This window comes from Anabrus simplex, chromosome 2, assembly GCF_040414725.1.
Source record: "Anabrus simplex isolate iqAnaSimp1 chromosome 2, ASM4041472v1, whole genome shotgun sequence".
NCBI lineage: Eukaryota > Metazoa > Arthropoda > Insecta > Orthoptera > Tettigoniidae > Anabrus > Anabrus simplex.
Window position 1 is genome coordinate 867,111,025 of NC_090266.1, and position 20,782 is coordinate 867,131,806.

At 38.6% G+C, this 20,782-nt stretch overlaps 1 protein-coding gene across 5 annotated transcripts in view; it reads left to right on the forward strand.

The window, feature by feature from the left end:
- Mi-2 (chromodomain-helicase-DNA-binding protein Mi-2 homolog) overlaps window positions 1-20,782 on the forward strand; it is a 743,946-nt gene that overhangs the window by 542,316 nt on the left and 180,848 nt on the right. For all 5 annotated transcript variants that reach the window (XM_067141602.2, XM_067141598.2, XM_067141599.2 and 2 more), the window contains exons 28-30: window positions 4,642-4,742; window positions 4,826-4,917; window positions 6,182-6,368. In XM_067141602.2, coding sequence (XP_066997703.2) covers window positions 4,642-4,742; window positions 4,826-4,917; window positions 6,182-6,368 — 380 coding nt within the window. The remainder of the gene's footprint in view (window positions 1-4,641; window positions 4,743-4,825; window positions 4,918-6,181; window positions 6,369-20,782) is intronic.

Below are 20,782 nucleotides of genomic sequence, written 5' to 3' on the forward strand. Positions count from 1 at the left end.
GAGGTGTACCGCCCGGTACAATTATTATTATTATTATTATTATTATTATTATTATTATTATTATTATTATTATTAAGATGGCCCTGAATATTTGGAAGGTATTTACAGGGAAAATGAATGTACAACATCTGCCTAAAACGTATGGTGAATTTGCCTATATCACAATTGTAAGATGTGGTAATTCAGCTTGAATTCACATGTCAGTAGAGACATCTGGAGAAGTGCCACGTAGCATTGAATGCACAGAGTTGAAGCTGCTAGTGTGCTGCAGCCAATTAAACATAGTAGTGAGTGAGCTCTTCAAGTGGACAGATGTGTTTTCCCAGTGCTCTGAAGTAGTTTACCATGGGCTGCGCATTGGAATTTTACTGGGTGAGGATAGGAATGTGGTACATGCAGGTGAGGCCCTCCTTCCTGCGACAGTGCATTTTTTCCGGACCTAGTAACTTGTGGTTTCTGGCAGTTGTTATAACGGCCTTATTGATTATTGGTGGTGTTGATGTGAACCCAGGACCTCCAGTGGTGTGATGTTCAGGCCCCCATAGAAACAATGGCAGTTAAGTGTTCAACATCTAGCAAGAACTTAAAGAATGGAATCAAGTGTGTGATGTGTTTAAAGTGGTTCTACTTTGGCTGTGCTAAGGTGAAGAAAGAAAATTGTCCAGACACCTGTTGGTTTTGTAGGATTTGTGACACTAGAAAATATGCGGGAAGCAATCAAGGCTAGAGACTTAACATTAGAGAATCTAGTGTGGAAGCTTTCAGAATTCGAAGAATGAAAGCGCAAATGGAAAATATCATAAAAAGGAACAAGGAAGCATAACCTGATTATATTCCTACAGTTGACTCGGGAGGAAAGTGCTTCGATCGTAAAAAATTCACGTGATGTGCTCATTGTGGGTGACTCGATGATACACTGCATGGTGATATTTTAAGGACTGGTATAAAGGTACAGGGCTATCTGGGAATAAAAATTGAACAGCTGTCTCAGCAGGTTGAAAGAGCGGAAGAGAGCAACGATGTGCAAGTGTTCGTGCTTCATGTAGGGACTAATGATCTTAGAAGAAAGGTGTCAGTAGACTATTTAATCGGAGAGGTGTATGAACTGGCAAGTGCAGCTAAGAAAAAGTTTTAGAATGCAAAGATTATACTTAGTGGCTTAGTGCAAAGGAAGGAAAGAAGGAAGGACGTACCTCTACGCTGGGTGAAGGCTTTGAACAACCAGATGGACTTCGTGTATGTGGAGACAGATTGCTGGATAGAAGACCGGGACTTTGCGCAGGATGGACTGCACCTGAACAGGTGAAGCTCCTATGAGTTAGGCTGTCTGCACGAGAAAGTCATCAAGTTCAGTATGAGGGAGACTGAATTCGGAGGAGAGCTGCCAACTGCAATTGTTCTGTCAATGTCCCAATGAAATGCGGATCTCTGATCAGCTGTTGAATCTCTGGACCATTAAACACACCGGCCTTTACTTTTTCATATGACAGGCCAGGAAGTGCAGTAAGGAGATACTTGAAACGTCGTCTTCAGTTTTCATAGCTTTCCCGTACTGCTTCACGAGTCCCAGTTTCAAGTGCAAAGGTGGGAATATAATATTTTTTTCTGTCAACAAGTGGCTTATGTAGAATGTTTGGATCACCTGGTTTGAGGGCAGATCGTACAAATCGCTTTGAGATGTGACAGAAAAGAAAAACTTGATATGATAGGAAAACCAAACACCATTTCAAAATCAACATGCCTATCGCAGGGAGATAAGCGGTAGAGAAAACACCTGACATACAAGAAAACTGATTGCAGATTCTAAATCAGGATGTCTGTTTTAGTAAAAATCAGCATGAAAATTGAAGTCAACAGAAAATAAGTTTAAAATTTTTCCCCAGTGTTATGTTTTAATTTTACTTCATTATCACACTACTGCAAGTGATCATTGCCACCAGAATATTTTTCTCAGTTGCGATGTATTTGGTAATAATAATAATAATAATAATAATAATAATAATAATAATAGTGCGTGTGAAGACTTGTCATAGACTCTTAGTACAATGGAGCAACACATAACCATCAGTTTTGTTACAAACTGGAAAAAAACTGTCAGAGAAGCATGCAATATTAGTGCAAGTGCATGGAACAGAAGCCGTAAGCACAATGGACACGGCACATCATAAAGGGTTTCCAGTTCATTCAGAAAGTGCTTGAACCAGTCCTAAACACATTTTCTGCTTACTGCTTCTGTTCTGCACAATTGCACCAAAAGCAGCTCGAATAGATGAAATAAGTGTAGAGGCAGTTGGGCCTATTGGTCTACAATGGCTGTAATAATTTAGTAAAATGTACGCTGTATGTATACAGAAATGTGTGCAGAAGAATACGGAAAGGGAAAAATAATACCAGTATTTAAGAAGGAGGAAGGAAAGTATGCAATAGCCATTGAGGGTTCACACTCATATTGCAAGTTGCAAAAATTATGGAAAGGATAATAGAAAGGAGAAAAGGTATGGAAAAACATAGTAAGGAAGGTGTTGGCGAATGAAATGCTTGGTTACCATTCAAGGCCATTGTCAAAAACTTTCTTGAAAATACATGAGCAGTAAATTACACTGAAATCATCCAGAAATTCTTGGACTCCTACAAAATGCTTCGATGCAACATGAGCATCAAGGCGCATTTTCCGCGTAGCCATCTAGATATGTCGCCCGAAAATCTTTGTGCCACCAGTGATGAACAAGGTGAACAATTACACCAAGATTTGAAGGTCACGGAAGCAAGCTATCAGGGTAGATGAGATCACCATATGCTGGCTGACTATTGCTGGAGTATTCGGAGCGAGTGTCCACAGATTTCGCATTCAAGGAAAAGCTATAAACACAAATTTTTGCCAGAAATGGAATGAATCGGATAAGATTTTATATATACAAGTAATATAATCTTTGTGTGAATAAAATTGCTGTTTGAACTGAACGTTATTCCTTTACTTTCCATTTTATGTATACAATATGAATGATTTTGGAGGGAACATGGTAACGTAAAAACCTGATGTGATAGAAAAAATGAGGTCATATTTGGATTCCCCACCCCAAAATTAGTAAAAAATAAGTCTTGGGTCAACAAAAACTCTGTTCCCCAGTGTAATTACACACCAAAAGCAACAACAACAATCAATTCCATGGAAAGAAATATTACAAGAAATACTACTAATTTAACATTCTAATTGTTGACAACTTCAGATACCTAGGAAACAAACTAGTGCAAAATGCAAGGCTGGATATAGAGATTAGCAGAAGGGTGCAGTTCCAGTATTAGGGAGACAGTGGGTTCGAGCCCCACTCTCGGCAGCCCTGAAGATGGTTCTCCATGGTTTCCCATTTTCACACCAGGCAAATGCTGGGGCTGTACCTTAAATAAGGCCACAGCCGCTTCCTTCCCACTTCTACTAGCCTTTCCTGTCCCATCGTTGCCATAAGACCTATCTGTGTCGGTGGTACCTAAAGCAACTTGGAAAAAAAAAGTGCATTTGGAGAATGAATTTTACCAGAATGTACCAAATCTATGGGGGGACGTTCAATTGTTCTATACACCAATATTAGCATACGCGTTGGAGACCTGGGCACTGACAAGAAGAGAGGAGAGTAAACAAGCCAGTGAAATGAAGATGCCAGGAAGGAAATTGGAGTAGAAGAGCAGGATGACAGAATTGAGAAGATTAGACTAAGATAGTCTGGACATGTAATGGAGAGAAGAATACCAAAAGAGATGGTGGTTTCCCTTTATCACACAAGGCAAATGCTGGGGCTGGACCTTTATTAAGGCCACAACTGCTACCTTCTCAACCCTAGCCTTTTCCCATCCCTCTAAAACCAAAAATTTTTGATGGGTTAGTGTGACGTTAAACAAGTAGTAAAAAAGAAAGAAAGAGAGAGAGAAGTGGCAGAGGCTAAGTTTGAGTGAAATAGAGGAAGATGGGTAGACTTTATCAAAACCAGTATAAGGAGGAGGAACCTGGAATAGACTATTACAGAAGAAGAATGGTAGAAGGAGAGAAGAAAGTGGAGAAGTACCATAAATGCTCCACCCCAGGTGGAACTGGATAAGAGGAAATGATGTATATGTTAATGATTGATTTTAGTGGTACTTAATTTGTGTGATGCTTTGCTTAGCAAAAGTCAGGGGATGAGAGTACTGACCCTTCCCAGTAACATTAAATGTCAGATTTCTCAGGATGAAGTACTCAGCTCAGCTGTAGTTGGTTATGTTTGATGATATATAGCCTCTGATACTGGGTACAGATCTCCTGAAGTGATGCTGTCCAGTGATGTGCTTGCCGCTACCGTCCGGGCGAGAGACCAAGAACTCCAGCCAAACAAAATTTATACCAAGTTTCATTTTGGCACGTTTATAAATTTGCCTCTACTGTTCTTCCATGTGCAAAAATATGACATGGAAAGTTGTGGGAGATTTCTCTTCTTGAAAAATCTTACTACCTTGGCTAGAATCAAAGCTTGGTAATGAGAGACTGTCAGAGTACAGAGGCAGCTAACTGCCGGCTAATTTTTCCTAATGTGGTTGTATGATTGCTAAAAATATATATATTGAACTTTGTTTTTGATACCTGTGTGTCAGTTATTGATTTTTCACTTTTAGGTCTAGATGCTGGAAGAAGAAGTCGAAGACGTATTGAACGTAAAGATGAAAAGGATAGACCCTTACCTCCACTTCTTGCCCGTGTTGGAGGAAATATTGAGGTACGAACATAGCTGTGTAACATTTAAGATATGGTAATCAAATTAGTTTTTATAATCTTATTGGGTCCAATTTTTTCTATCAGGTTCTTGGATTCAATGCTCGGCAAAGGAAAGCGTTTCTCAATGCTATTATGCGATACGGCATGCCACCTCAAGATGCTTTCAATTCTCAGTGGTGAGTTAATGACATTAGAATTCATTTTTTATGATTTCCTTTTTTAAACTATTTGTTTTATAGTTTCTATTATCGTTTTGGCATAAAGGTCTTTCTTCGTGTTTTATTGTATGAGTGTTCTGTGCCTCATAGTTGTTTTTCATTAAGATGGAAGACATTCTTCTTAATGTCAACTTCGTTAATATAGCTTTTAAGTTTTAAAATTTTGCATTTACTATATTAAGGTATGGAACACAGAACTGTTCTTTTGCACTTGTTCTCAATAATGCCCATTCATAATCATAGACAAGATTACGCTACATAAACAAATTTGTACGTATATTCACATAGTATAAAAGTTATTTGATAGTTTTTGTGTCATTCTGTTATTAATTAAAAAAATTCTTTTCTGTGTATGTTATATGGTTTTCATAAATTTGTACTTGGTATTAGACACAATGAAAACTTAAAGGTTTTATCATCATAGATATTGGCTACTAAAAGAGTAGATAGCTTACATGTTCTTTTACTTTCCTACACAAAATTTCTTATCTACATAATGATTGTCTTTCCATGAGTTATATTTATGAAACATGAACAGTGAATTTTACAGTTTTAAATTGCTGCGAGTCGTACATTTACTAGGATGATGGTAGTAAGCGAGAACACTCGCCTTCTGTGCTCAAGGTTGTGGGATGAAGTCACATCACTGTCGTGTGGCATTTAAGTATTCTTTGAGAGACCATTGTCAGTAGATTTATTGACATGTTACAGAGCCTATTTCTGAACAATATTACGCCACTGTGGCATCTCTTAAAATCTGTAGTAGTTGCAAAAGACATTAAGATTTTTTTTTTTTTTTTTACTGTAGATATATTTGATATACCAGTGTTGATTTAAATGTTATTTGAATGCAAAGCAGGGGGTTTCCATTTTATTTGACCCTTGTATATTGTTGTAACTGGAGGGTTTGATAAGTGGGATATTTATCTGTGTAACCTATAGATATATTGTGAAAAATATAATAAAGTCAAATGTAGAAAGCCAGGAACAAGGATGGAAACATACGCGAGAGTAAACATAACAATAAGTCAGAGTGGAACAATGAAACAACAGAAAGGAGAGATGAGGATAAACATAAAAAATAAGGAACCTGGACAAAATCCACATCTTCCCACAGATGAGCTCCCTTTTCATTAATCCCAGTTCTTCTGTATGTTTTTTATGCTTTGCAATATTTTGTTGGTATAGTCCTAGGTTCTATTAAATTGTTGTACTGTTGTAGGCTGGTACGCGACTTGAGAGGAAAATCTGAGAAGAACTTCAAAGCATATGTTTCCTTGTTCATGAGGCATTTGTGTGAACCTGGAGCTGATAATGCAGAGACTTTTGCTGATGGTGTACCAAGGGAGGGCCTTAGTCGACAACACGTCCTCACTCGTATTGGGGTTATGTCACTTATACGTAAAAAGGTAATTCCAATTAATACTTATCCAAATCTTCTTGGAATGGCTATTTTCTATACGAACTTGGTGCAGAACTTCTCTGTTCCCTAGCTAACTGCATCAGTTTATATGATATGATATTTCTGTTTCTAGAGCCTTATCTTGCTATCCTTTCTTTACTTTTTAATGGAAAAGTAAGGCCATAATCATACTTTTCTTCTTCGATGAGAAACCACATTTCCTTGAGATATCAGTTCTTCACTCACATTATGACTAGCTTCACTTGTCCGCAATAATTAGTTGCAAGGCTTAACATTATTTATCTACCACATTTCTGAGCAGAAATGTAGAAGGTGTAGAGAAATAGGGTGAGCCCCTTGTACATACAAAATGTTCCCTAGGCCTATCTTAAGGTGAGATATTACATATTTACAAAATGTATATGGTTTACAAAATACTTAAATAGTACTGTGCTAGATATACATGTATACACAATTTCTCACTGCTCATACGTATCTCTATCGACAGTTAGCTGAACACCCATGCATATTCATTCATTCCTCTGCTCACATACAGTACTTCCTTTTGCTCTACCAGTCTGGGATGGTTAATTGATTTATTATTTCCATCCATTGATGTACTTCAATTAACGAATGAAATTATTCCTACTCATTGCTGTTCAGCCAAACATTCATATAAATACTCAACTTTACATCACTTCTACAAAAATGGGTGTAATCCATCCATACGTTTGATCCATGCATTTTGGTATTACCTGTAATGACGAAGTCAGAGCTTTACTTAGTAATACAAATCTAGAATGTTTTACCTGCAAAATCTCCGCAAAAATTATTTCAGGTTTCTATGAAAGTGCAGGTTATTTTGCCTCGGGAAATTTACGGCAACAAAGTGTGTTATGAGCACTCAAAGTTGCTTTGAAAATACAGTAGAAGTCCACTATAGCGAGTACGGGATATAACGAGAACCCTGTTATAATGTCAGTATTTTTCTGTCCCTTCAAAATTCCTATATTAAACTGTTAATTATCCTTTGGTTACAGCAAGAGCCCTATCACTGAGGCATTGGTTATTACGAGCGATTAAGCGTGCTTGATTTTTAACGTTACGTATATTTATGCACCCAGCCATTATATTGCATGTGATGATTGTCTTTGGTATCGTTTCCTCACTATATCCACTAACAAGTTTTCTCGTCGACATATCATCTGATGGCCAAGCAGGCATCAATTTCTTGATAATGAGACAAAGTCTCTCATAGTGCATTGGCACTGCCGGTGGCTCCAAGTAGCCTACACAGTGGCCTCCACGGTATGCACTAGCCATGCGTCTTAGTGGGTGTGCTATGTACCAATTGATGAGCCAAACATAGTACACGGGGGCAAAACGCTGGCAGCGAGGAATGAGTTACCTGGAAAATTTATAATGTCCAATGACGGACTATTTATGTTGGTATTCGAATGCGATGTCGAAGTCAATTAGTAAAACCCATAGGCTGCTTTTCCGTAAAGAAAAAATTAAAATGAATATGAAAGGGAAGATGTTTTCGTAATAAATGCGTAAATAACATATCCGATAGCAGTTGTTAACTCGTTAGAAATAAAGGCTAAGTAAAACATCGCTTAATTTTCATACTCTACTCTGAAATTAAGTAAGAATATGTTACACCTCAAGATATGGCAGAGCGCATCACTGATTTCAGGGGTTAGATTATATTTTCTTGCGCCTGATTAAATTTCGGTAAGGGTATTCCTATGCAAGTTTATAGCGAGAAGGTTATCACTTTTCTACTGGCACTTGATATATGTTTTCATGGTACATACGCGGTTAAGTTAGGGTAGGTGATGCTGTTTGAATAAGAAAACTGAAGCGTTTCCCACAGAATGCGCCCTTCGATATAGTTTTCTCGCTGTGTGCAATTGCGAGCTTTCTCATCGACATTCGAATGCGACGTCAGAGGAGTCTGTTAGTAAAACCTGTCGGCTGCTGTACTGTAATGAAAATTAGAAATGAAAGAGAACATGTTTTCATAACAAATACGTAAATAACATGGTCAATAGCAGTCGTTAACTCATTAGAAATAAATGCTAAGTAAAAGATCGCTTAATTTTAATACTCTACACTGAAATTAAGTAGGATGCGATACACCTCAAGATATGACAGGGCACATCACTAATTTCAGGGCTTAGTTTATATTTTCTCGCATCTGGTTAAATTTCTGAGAAACGGGCGACGTAAAGCAAATAGCAAAAGAAAGAAAAAAAATTCTGAGAGGCTATTCCCATGTAAATTTGTAGTGAGAATATGTTTTCATGATACATATAGTACGGTTAAGTTAGGTTAGGTGACGCTTCTTGAATAAGAGAACTGAAACATTTGCCTCAAAATGCGATCCATCACCTAACCGTACCGTTTTCTCGCTATGTACACTTGCGAGCTCTCTCGTCGACATTCAAAGGTGACGTAGGAGTTGATTAGTAATACCTGTCGACTGCTGTTCTCTAAAAGAAAATCCAAAATGAAAGAGGATAACACGTTTTCGTAATAAATGCATAAATGATGTGGCCAATAGCAGTTGTTAACTCATTAGAAATAAAGGCAGAAGAAACGATTGTTTAATTTTAATATTATATACTGAAATTTAGTAAGAATATGATACACCTCAAGATATGGCAGAGTACATCACTGATTTCAGAGAATAGTGCATATTTTTTCGCGTCTAGTTTAATTTCAGAAAGGCTATTTCCGTGTAAATTTGTAGCGAGGAAGTTATCATTTCTCTACTGGCGCTTGAAATATGTTTTCATGACATGCATACAGTTAGGTTAAGTGATGCTGTTTGAAGAAGAAAACTGAAACGTTTGCCACAGAGGCCTCTGGAATGGTACTATAATTTCTTTCAAAATGAAATTAAACACAAATCTTCACATAGTATCGGATTTCAAAAAATAACAAACAAGTAAGCCGTAGTGTGGATATTATCCGCAAAAAATCTAGTTTTGAACAAACTGACTGTCGTTTCATACCGATTGTAATGTGTATGGGGTTTTTCCCAACTTTTACGAAAAATCAGATACGACAATCCACTATAGGGAGTTAATTTTTCTCTGTTATGAATTCTTGCTATAACGGACTTCTACTGTAAATCTTCACTTTGGTACAATATTAATTATTGATGAAGGACTGGCATTATTTTAGCATTTTGTCACCCCCTGGAAGAAGGATATATTGGAAGTACGGTATTTTCCATGTACCTCCAACACAAGTATGAAATTAGGGTCATTGTTCATAATTCTATCAGCATGCCATTTATTCCAAAGAACCTTTGACCCAAAAAGATTGTGGAGGAACTACTATACCTTAGGGTATCCAGAAAATTAGGCCTTCTGTTCTTACTGTTCGGATAGAGCACATGCCTGCCAAGTTTCTTTATCCACAAGTCCCTGACACCAGTTCTAGACAGTTTGATCATGTTGATCATCATTGTTTAGTGGTGGTGATGATAATTGTCTTATGGAGAAATATAGCACAATCTTCCCCTACATCGTTAGGTATTTTCATGTTCGACAAATATTCAAATATTCACTGTCTGTCTATTAAATCTTAAGTACAAGGAGTGTGAAACTGGCAGACATTCATCAACTATGGATACCAAGCACTGTTCTACTTGATTGGTGATTCAGCTGTACGGAGTAGGATGAGGAACTTTAATAAAGGATGTGAAAAATGTACAGAGCGCCTAGTAAAGTAATTGACCAACTGTGGTTAGAGAAGAGAACTGAAGAGAACGTTTGCCAGTTTGTTCTTTATTTATTATATTATCTGCATCCCATAAATTTCAATCACTTCCTGTAATTCGTGACTTTGTGAGATTTTGTTCACATGGGATGCCAAGGATTCTCATCAAAGAAAACACACAGGGGTTGCTTTCCAAAACATTGACTTTTCTCAATACTGTGAGCAAAGTAATGAATTCTGGAGGTATGGATTCCTATACTGATGAGTGATTAAATTGTGTCGTAATTCTGGTGGAAGCTATCTGGAAAAGTAGTGTAAGGTACATAGAATTCGATGGCCAGGAAATATTTTGAAAACCATTTCTGTTTAATAGCAAATTGACAACTTATTTTCATTTTGTATACCTTTTACATTCTTTCATTGGCTGTTGAAATAACTCTTGCAAAATATTTTCCTGGAAAAGTTACTCTATTCTTCTGTCTTATGCCGTAACTTAGTAGTTGAAGATGGTATTAGGAGTGGAGCAGCAGTATACCAATCACATTAACATAAAAACCGTGAAATGGTTTAAATGTCTGCTTGGATGAAAGGAACCTGAATTAATAACTATGCATTTCGGTTAGAAGTAAGCTCAGTCATTCGCGTGACATAGGGTTGCTATATGCCATGGATTTCACGGAAAATCCGCAATTTTATAGAGTAAGAACAACATCCAGGCCAAAAAGACCAAGTCTTTAATATTTTATTATAGTTCTTAACATTTTTTTAAGTCAACTTTGAGCAATTTCTATTTGCTGCCTAATATGTTAAAGTCATTAACCCTCCAAGTGATATGAGTCATTAATAACGACTTTATGATATTACAGAGGCATAAATGACTCATTTTTTTAGAGCCGTGTTGCTCGGCAACCATTTAATGAATATAGTCAAACTTTTCACTAATCGATAGTTCAGTTCATTGGCTATTTTGATTCATCTAGCTGAATTATCGAATAGGTTTCTTTGCTTATGTACTGTCTAAAACAAATCATAGCGTCAGTCGCTCGAAGCGCCACACCGCATGGCAGGGTTCTATTTTTGTATTGTTGTTCTACTTGGTTGGTTAGTGTTTCAATAAACTAAAATGTGCGATCCATGTTGTTCTGACGATATTCGGGATATGTTAGAAGAAGATTATGAAGATTATGTTTTCAGTGATGACAGTGATTTGCCAGGTGACGAAATACCAGAAGCAGTTTCTTTGAGTGGTGACTCGTCAGAAATCGAGGATGATTTTGTATATTCTGATGGTGGTGAGTCGACTGTTGTTGTTGTTGTTGTTGTTGTTGGGTATTCAGCCCGAAGGCTGGTTTGATCCTCTGCAGCTCCGCCAACAGCTGTCATAAATAGCCTAGGCATCACTGAAGAGGCGTACTAGGGAAATGAGGAGCGAGGTAGTTTCCCGTTGCTTTCCTCACCAAGCCAGCCGTTGCTATTACATATCAGCCTGCCAAGCCCACTGAAGTGCATGCACCAACTGACCCTATGAGCGATATTTTCACACCATTCACAACAGGGACTGGCTGCATAAGGAATGGTGTTACTAGCATCACTCACTTTCATATTGTCAAAGCCAAGGATGAGACTGGGACAGGTCAATGAAAGTAACAAATTTATTCTAGCCCATACCAGAAGACATAGTGCACTGTAAACACTACATCTCGCCAGCAAAGGCATGGTGAGTCAAGTACTGACAGTGATTCTAGTGTACCAGATTCTTCTATTCCCCTTGTACATAGATTACCCCATTCAAATTGAGTTCATGTTCTACCACCTGAACCAGAACTAAACATTGAGAATGAGTTTACTGTGAGGAATGTAGGCGTAAAAAACTGCCCTCCCAGAAATTCCAAACCCATAGAATACTTTTATGTATTTTTTACTAATTTCATCTGGGACATGTTGGTAAGAGAAACTAATGCATATGCCAACAATACTCTAAAAAACAAAAGTGAATCAGGTGACATGAAACAATTTTCCTGGCTTCAAAAATGGGTTGAGGTAACTACTTCTGAGATGAAGAAATATGTTGCATTGATCTTGAATATGGGTTTGATTAGGATGAAAAATGTTGTTGATTATTGCAGTATGAAACAAAATAGATACATTGCCTTCTTTTCCAACACAATGTCCATAAATAGATTTCAAGCAATCAGTTCAATGATCCATCTCAGCTTGAAACAAGCAGTACCACGTAACACGCAGACTATGACCCTTGGTACAAAATTAGGGCATTTTATGACTACATAAATAACCAACTAAAAGAACATTATGTACCTAGTCAGAACCTGTCAATCGATGAATCGCTCATTGGAATGAAAAACCGATGTGTGTTTATTCAGTATGTGCCGAACAAGAAACATGCTAGATACGGTCTCAAAAAATTTGAATTATGTGATAGCGATTCAAGCTATATAATGCATGTAGCTTTGTATAGTGGCAGAAACTTCCTTTCTGTAGGAAATGATCCATTTACTCAGAAAGTGGTTATGGATCAACTGACAAAATGCAATCTGCATATTTTTACCGACAACTTTTACACAAAGTTGACGTTGGCCCGCACATTGCTAGAACAAAAAACCTTTCTTACTGGCACAGTAAACAAGAATACTAAGGGCTTATCAAAAAAGGTAATCCACGCCAAATTAGGTGCTCAGAAAAGTATTTACTACAGGCAAAACAAAATACTGTTAGCGGGATATAAGCAGAAAGTAAACAAAAAACCAGTATATCTCCTGACAACCGGTTGTCATGCAGAAGATAGGATGATAACCAGCAGGAAAGGAAGCAAGGCAGTAAAACCAGTTGCAATTAATAAATATAACTTAAAAATGGGGGGTGTTGATAACAGTGACAAAAGCATTTATCATCTGTCCTGTAGCAGAACCACTAAGAAATATTGGAAAAAAACATTTCTCAACCTTCTTGACCTCGCTGTATTTGATGCATTTGTTTTGTATTCTAAAAATACAGATAAGCCTATAGACCGAGATGAGTTTGTGGACTGCATTGTATTAGATTTAGCAGATGGAGTTCAGCCTGAACATCCAAGACTCAGCCAAAAAGGTGAACATTCTCTTCAACATTTACCTGGGCGAAAAGAAAGATTATGCATAGTTTGTTCAGAAGATCCTGCCATAAAAAGAAAGCAAAGCAACTTCTGGTGCCCTAAGTGTAATTGTGCCATTCATCCTACTTGCTACCATAAGTTGAAACACTTCTACAGGCCCATAGTAAAGGGGAGGAAAAGAAAAACTCTTGCAAGTGACTCGAAGTAAGGAATTATCCCCGAAGAGGGGACTTGCATAGTTTCAGTTTTTTGTACATAACATTCTGTTCTTTAGTTTTACAGTAAATATGTACTCTTAAGTCTTTTGTCCTCCTCCACGAACCATGTGACCTTGCCGCGGTGGGGAGGCTTGCGTGTCCCAATGATGCAGATAGCCGAGCCGCAGGTGCAACCATATCGGATGGGTATCTGTTGAGAGACCAGACTAACGAATGGTTCATCGAAAGGGGGGTAGCAGCCTTTCGGTAGTTGCAAGGGCGGCAGTCTAGATGATTGACTGATACGGCCTTGTAATAATACTCGACATGGCTTAGCTGTGTTGATACTACTACACGGCTGAAAGCAACGGGAAACTACAGCCGTAACTACCTCCCGAGGACATGCAGCTCTCTCTGAATGATGTACTGATGATGGCTTCCTCCCGGGTAAAATATTCCGGAGGTAAACTAGTCCCCCATTCGGATCTCCGGGTGGGGACTACACGAGAGGGGGCGATCATCAGGAAGATGGATACTGACATTCTGCGAGTCGGAGCGTGGAATGTTAGAAGTTTGAATCGTTGTGGTAGGTTAGAGAATCTGAAAAGGGAGATGGATAGGCTAAAGTTAGATGTAGTTGGTATAAGTGAAGTACGTTGGCAGGAAGAACAGGATTTTTTTGGTCAGGCGACTATCGAATTATCAACACAAAATCAAACAGGGGAAATGCAGGAGTTGGTTTAATAATGAATAAGAAAATAGGGCAGCGGGTAAGCTACTACGACCAGGATAGTGAAAGAATTATTGTCGTCAAGATAGACACCAAACCAATGCCCACCACAATAGTGCAGGTCTATATGCCTACTAGTTCTGCGGATGATGAAGAAATTGAAAGAATATATGAGGAGATAGAAGATTTAATACAATATGTAAAAGGTGATGAGAATCTAATTGTGATGGGAGACTGGAATGCAGTAGTAGGCCAAGGAAGAGAAGGTAGTACAGTAGGAGAATTTGGATTGGGACAAAGGAACGAAAGAGGAAGTCGGCTGGTTGAATTCTGCACTGATCATAATTTAGTCCTTGCCAATACTTGGTTCAAACACCACAAACGACGGCTGTATACGTGGACGAGACCTGGAGACACTGGGAGGTATCAAATAGACTTCATTATGATTAGGCAGAGATTCAGAAACCAGGTGTTGGATTGCAAAACTTTCCCAGGAGCAGACGTGGACTCTGACCACAACTTGTTGGTCATGAAATGCCATCTGAAATTGAAGAAATTGAAGAAAGGAAGGAATGCAAAAAGATGGGATCTAGACAAGTTGAAAGAAGAAAGTGTGAGTGATTGTTTCAAGGAACATGTTGCACAAGGACTAAATGAAAAGGCTGAATGAAACACGATAGAGGAAGAGTGGAGAGCCATGAAAAATGGAGTCAGTAGGGCTGCTGAAGAATTGTTAGGAAGGAAGAAAAGATCAACTAAGAATCAGTGGATAACTCAGGAGATACTAGACCTGATTGATGAACGACGAAAATACAAGAATGCTAGAAATGAAGAGGGCAGAAAAGAATACAGGCGATTAAAGAATCAAGTGGATAGAAAGTGCAAGGTAGCTAAGGAAGAATGGCTGAGGGAGAAGTGCAAGGATGTCGAAGGTTGTATGGTCCTTGGAAAGGTAGATGCTGCATACAGGAAAATCAAGGAAACCTTTGGAGAAAGGAAATCTAGGTGCATGAATATTAAGAGCTCAGATGGAAAGCCTCTTCAAGGGAAAGAAGACAAAGCAGAAAGATGGCAGGAGCATATCCGACAGTTGTATCAAGGTAAAGATGTAGATAATTTGGAGATAATTTGGTTCTGGAACATGAAGAGGCTGTTGATGCTGATGAAATGGGAGACCCAATTTTGAGGTCAGAGTTTGACAGAGCTGTGAGTGACCTAAATAGGAACGAGGCACCTGGAATTGATGATATTCCCTCTGAATTACTGACTGCCTTAGGAGAAACCAGCATGGCAAGGTTATTTCATTTAGTGTGCAAGATGTATGAGACAGGAGAAGTCCCATCCGATTTTCGGCAGAATGTTGTTATACCTATTCCCAAGAAAGCCGGTGCTGACAGGTGTGAAAACTACCGCACTATTAGTTTAGTATCTCATGCCTGCAAAATTTTAACACGTATTATTTACAGAAGAATGGTAAAACAAGTTGAAGCTGAGTTGGGAGAAGATCAATTTGGCTTCAGAAGAAATGTAGGAACACGTAGGAACATGTAGGAACAGACTGATCTGACATGGCATTCGTAGATCTAGAAAAGGCATTCGATAATGTTGATTGGACCAATCTTTTAATAATTCTGAAGATGATAGGGATCAGATACCGAGAACGAAGAATTATCTACAATCTGTATAAAAATCTGTCAGCAGTGATAAGAATCGAGGGCTTTGAAAAAGAAGCAGCAATCCAGAAAGGAGTGAGGCAAGGCTGCAGTTTGTCCCCCCTCCTTTTCAATGTTTACATAGAACAGGCAGTAAAGGAAATCAAAGAGAAATTTGGAAAGGGAATCACAGTCCAAAGAGAGGGAATCAAAACCTTGAGATTTGCCGATGATATTGTTATTTTATCTGAGACTGCAGAAGATCTCGAGAAGTTGCTGAATGGTATGGACGAAGTCTTGGGTAAGGAGCACAAGATGAAAATAAACAAGTCCAAAACAAAAATAATGGAGTGCAGTCGAACGAAGGCAGGTGATGTAGGAAATATTAGATTAGGAAACGAAGTCTTAAAGGAAGTAGATGAATATTGTTACTTGGGTAGTAAAATAACTAATGATGGCAGAAGTAAGGAGGACATAAAATGCAGACTAGCACAAGCAAGGAAGAGCTTTCTTAAGAAAAGAAATTTGCTCACTTCAAACATTGATATCTGAATTAGAAAGATGTGTTTGAAGACTTTCGTGTGAAGCGTGGCATTGTATGGATGTGAAACATGGACGATAACTAGCTCAGAAAGAAAGAGAATAGAAGCTTTTGAAATGTGGTGTTACAGAAGAATGCTGAAGGTGAGATGGATAGATCGAATCACGAATGAAGTGATACTGAATCGAATTGGTGAGAGGAGATCGATTTGGCTAAATTTGACGAGAAGAAGAGATAGAATGATAGGACACATCTTAAGACACCCAGGACTTGTTCAGTTGGTTTTTGAAGGAAGTGTAGGTGATAAGAATGGTAGGGGTAGACCAAGGTATGAATATGACAAGCAGATTAGAGCAGATGTAGGATGCAATAGTTACGTAGAAATGAAAAGGTTAGCACAGGATAGGGTGTCATGGAGAGCTGCATCAAACCAGTATATGGACTGATGACTCAAACAACAAGTCCTTTGTTGCTAACAAAATGGTGAACATTTTATACATGTACCTTTTGTTTCGGTCTTTTATAGTTTTAAAGCTACGTACAGTGAAAGTTGAAACATTGGTTTTTTTTCAAAACTGAAAATTTGTCATTCACCGCCCCCAATAAAATGGAATCGAAGTCTGTACCAATTATTATTACATAATCACATTCTCTAGTTTATACTGAACAAAAAGATATATGATATTACATATTTTACTGTAATTTTGTATTTCTTAGCCAACGGCCGTAGCCGTGTTGAAACACCGGATCCTGTGAGATCTCCGAAGTTAAGCATCATTGGGCGTGGTCAGGAGTTGGATGGGTTGCCGCGCGCTGTTGGTGGGGGGTAAGGGAATGGAGGAGCGGAAAGGAACTGGCCACCCTACCGCACGTAAACTCCGGCTCAGGAACACCTCTGCGGAGTTTCGGACCTGCCCTCAGGCAGAATAACCCTTACCTTACCTTACCTTGTATTTCTTATGAATTTTTTAAGAAAACTTGTACGAAAACATTACACTCGCTTATCACTTAAGAGGATTTTACGTATCACTTCGAGGGTTAAGGTATGTCTTTGACCATGAAGATATACGTTACTCTATCTCAACAGGGCAGCGATATTGCAGTGGTTGTGTTTCTGGATACTAGTATTCTGAACTGCTCAAAATTTTATGGTATCTCTCTGTTCATGGGCATACTGCATATCCCAATGGACAGAGGAAAGGAGAAGGTTAACACAGATCTGTAATTGCAATGCTGCACGTAAAATACAATATGAAACATATAAGTTGTTGTGAGTTGCATGGGCATATTCAAAATCAAGCAAAGTTCCTTTCTTCTGCTTTTGGCTCTGAGAAGTATGAGTGGTATACAAATGCTTTGTGCAGCGAAGTAGATACATACCTACTGATGTTATTTTCTTATGATTAATGCTTCCTTATATCGGCCATACTTACTGGTAAATTATGTTCTGATTTTCGGCACTTACATTGTGGCAATGTTCTCATAAAATTCAGCTCCTTACCATATGCCACAATACCAACAAACAGCCCTTTCAGCACCACATAAAAAAGTATGCAAACTTGCCACATCCCAGGCAATTGGCAGTTAAAAAAAAAAAATTAAATCATGCGTGAGATTTAAATTTCCATACACTCAAGCCCTGTCCACTATCATACTCCAACTGCGCCCTGCCAAGTGAGCTATTGCTCACACAGAAGCATCCAGTCCATGAAGAACATCAAAAATAATTCTGTGGTCATCCAGTACAATTCACGTATTACCGCACTGGTAACTGTCATGTTCTTAAACCATCTTTTTTTGGTTGCTTTGCCTATGATGACAGGGATATGCTTGTTTGACCCGTCACTGTTACAGCACAACAAAATAATAATGCGATCCTTCACACTTTCTCCTCCATGACAAGTTTCTCCTTAGTGCTAGTGTGCAACAGAGTAAGCAGTTGAAAAATAGACCAGTTTCATCTGTGTTAAAGATTTCCTTCAGTTCGTATCTTTCAACTGGCTTTGGGATTTTTATTTTTCACTCCTCCACAACTGCAGCACACTCGGTGAGATTTTTATGCACAAGCCTGTGACACTCCTTAAGTGGGAAATCCATCCATTTGAAGCCAAAAAATTTTCAACACCCATTCTTTCTGCAGTGCTTAAAACTTTTTCTTGCAAGTTTTTTACCATCTACCGGAATTCTCAATGCCAGAGCTTGCTTATGCCATGAATAGACCACTGCTTCAATATTGGAATACCTTGATTCCTTCCAGTTTTTACCTCTTTGCAGACATCCCACATTTTGGTACCTGTTAACAAATCTTTTTTTTATGGTGTTGAGCATGGAGGCAGGTAAACCTAACAGTTTCACAATTTCAGCTTTTTCTTTTGGCTGGATTTCTTTCAACTTCCTATGTAATCCAAAATTTTGTTGGAGGGTTTTCACATGCGCGTCATGTTATAAGGAAATCAAAACACTACCACGTAACACAGCTTTTCATTTACTTTCATTCGTTTACTTCTAACCTTTAATTTTATTTCCTTTTATAAACGCCACTTCCCATCACCTTTTCTCATAAAGGTTTTGGACCTTCAACGGCAGGTTTAAAAATGGTTAACTTCCTAATTTAGAAATATCACACTGTACAATTTTTACAAGAGTTATTTGTATTATTATTTACATATATTTACGGTATTTAATTCTATCCATTTTCTTCGTCTGAAAAATCACTGTGTTCCGAAGAATCGGTGCTACTGTCATTCATGTTGATTATGACCGACTCGAAACAAGGGACTTTGCAGACAGTCCATCTTTTTCCCAGTAGTGGTCTTCAATTTTCTTCGCGCGTTTAATACATTGTTTCCAGAGTTCAGGGGTCACAGTTCGTAAGGCTTCTCGGCATAAAGCGTAAATTGCTTCCATACCTCTACCATTTTCTAATGTGTTAGCCATATTTGTTTTTGCTATTTTCTCTTTTACGTAAGCCCAAATGAGCTCAATTGGATTAAGCTTGCAATGGGCCACTGGTAACCAAATAATCTGTACATCTGGTCGAAGTGTTTTAGGCAGTTGTTCCAGCTTCTATACCAGCGTTTGAAACTAAGGCCTGGCAAGGACAATCAGCTCTGATTTAGTTAATTTGTTATAATCGTCAACTCCAGGTGGTAGTGAAATATTCTTTGACATTATCCAATGTATAATTTCACGTTTCAGTGACATGTTTGGGTTTTTAGATGAAGGATCGACCATCATATGATATGGAGCTTGATCTATAACGACAGCCGAACTTAAAGGCAATAGACTCAGGACATTCATGAACCATTCTTCGTAATGAGTCGAGTTCATCTCATTCTGGTAATCACCACTACTTTTCTTGCTATTAAAACAAAGTTCTGCACCATCAAGAAATCTTTCTTCACTCCCAATGTGTGAAATTATGACCTGGATGGCGTATTTCCATCATTCTCCTTTGAAGCGGCTCCTACTCTCTTCACTGACGACAGCGATAATCCAAGACAATTTGCCACCTTCTGGTACACAGGGAACCTCTTGTCCCCTACTTTTCCCCCTCACATTGAAAGAAAAAATAGCACTCAAAATCAGTGCAAACCGGGCTAGCTGGCCATGCGGTTACGAACGCGCAGCTGTGAGCTTGCATCCGGGAGATAGTAGGTTCGAATCCCACTATCGGCAGCCCTGAAAATGGTTTTCCGTGGTTTCCCATTTTCACACCAGGCAAATGCTGGGGCTGTACCTTAATTAAGGCCACGGCCGCTTCCTTCCAACTCCTAGACCTTTCCTATCCCATCGTCGCCATAAGACCTATCTGTGTCGGTGAGACGTGAAGCCCCTAGCAAAAAAAGAAAAAACAACATTGCAAGTTCACCTTCTGATAACGGCGGTCTGGGAGGCATCTTGAAGTGACGTGGCCAACATGCAGAACATAGGAAAACTGAAAATAGCTTCCGGACAAACCAAGGTCACGGGCATTCCGTTTCACAACTGCCCGGGGCGAGTGTACTGTGTTTGTTGCGCGCGTGAATACTACCGAACGCGCAACGCTGCGCCCAATTTCACCACCCGGCCTGCTGTTAATCGCACAGCCCGGCGCACACAAAACCTCCTTTCAATATTACTCTTCATAAATTCGGCACTACACTGTACGGTTATAGTTGTTGTAGTTTCTGATAACCATGACTGAGCGCTTCAAAACAAGCCCAAGTTTGCTGCTGTACGTTTATCCTGGGCGGAGAAAGAGTTGCTTTAGAAAAATAAGAACTTTTTTCAGGTTGGTTGAAAAACATTGTAACTTGAGTATTGCACTACAAATACATGTGGTTATAACATATAAAAATTTCATTAGTATCAGACAAGTCTTTTTCCTTTTATATATTCCTAAGTGAGCGCTTGCTAGAGAAGAAGCCAAAAACCCGGGCAATATTTATTACAACCACAAATAAAAAATATTTCAT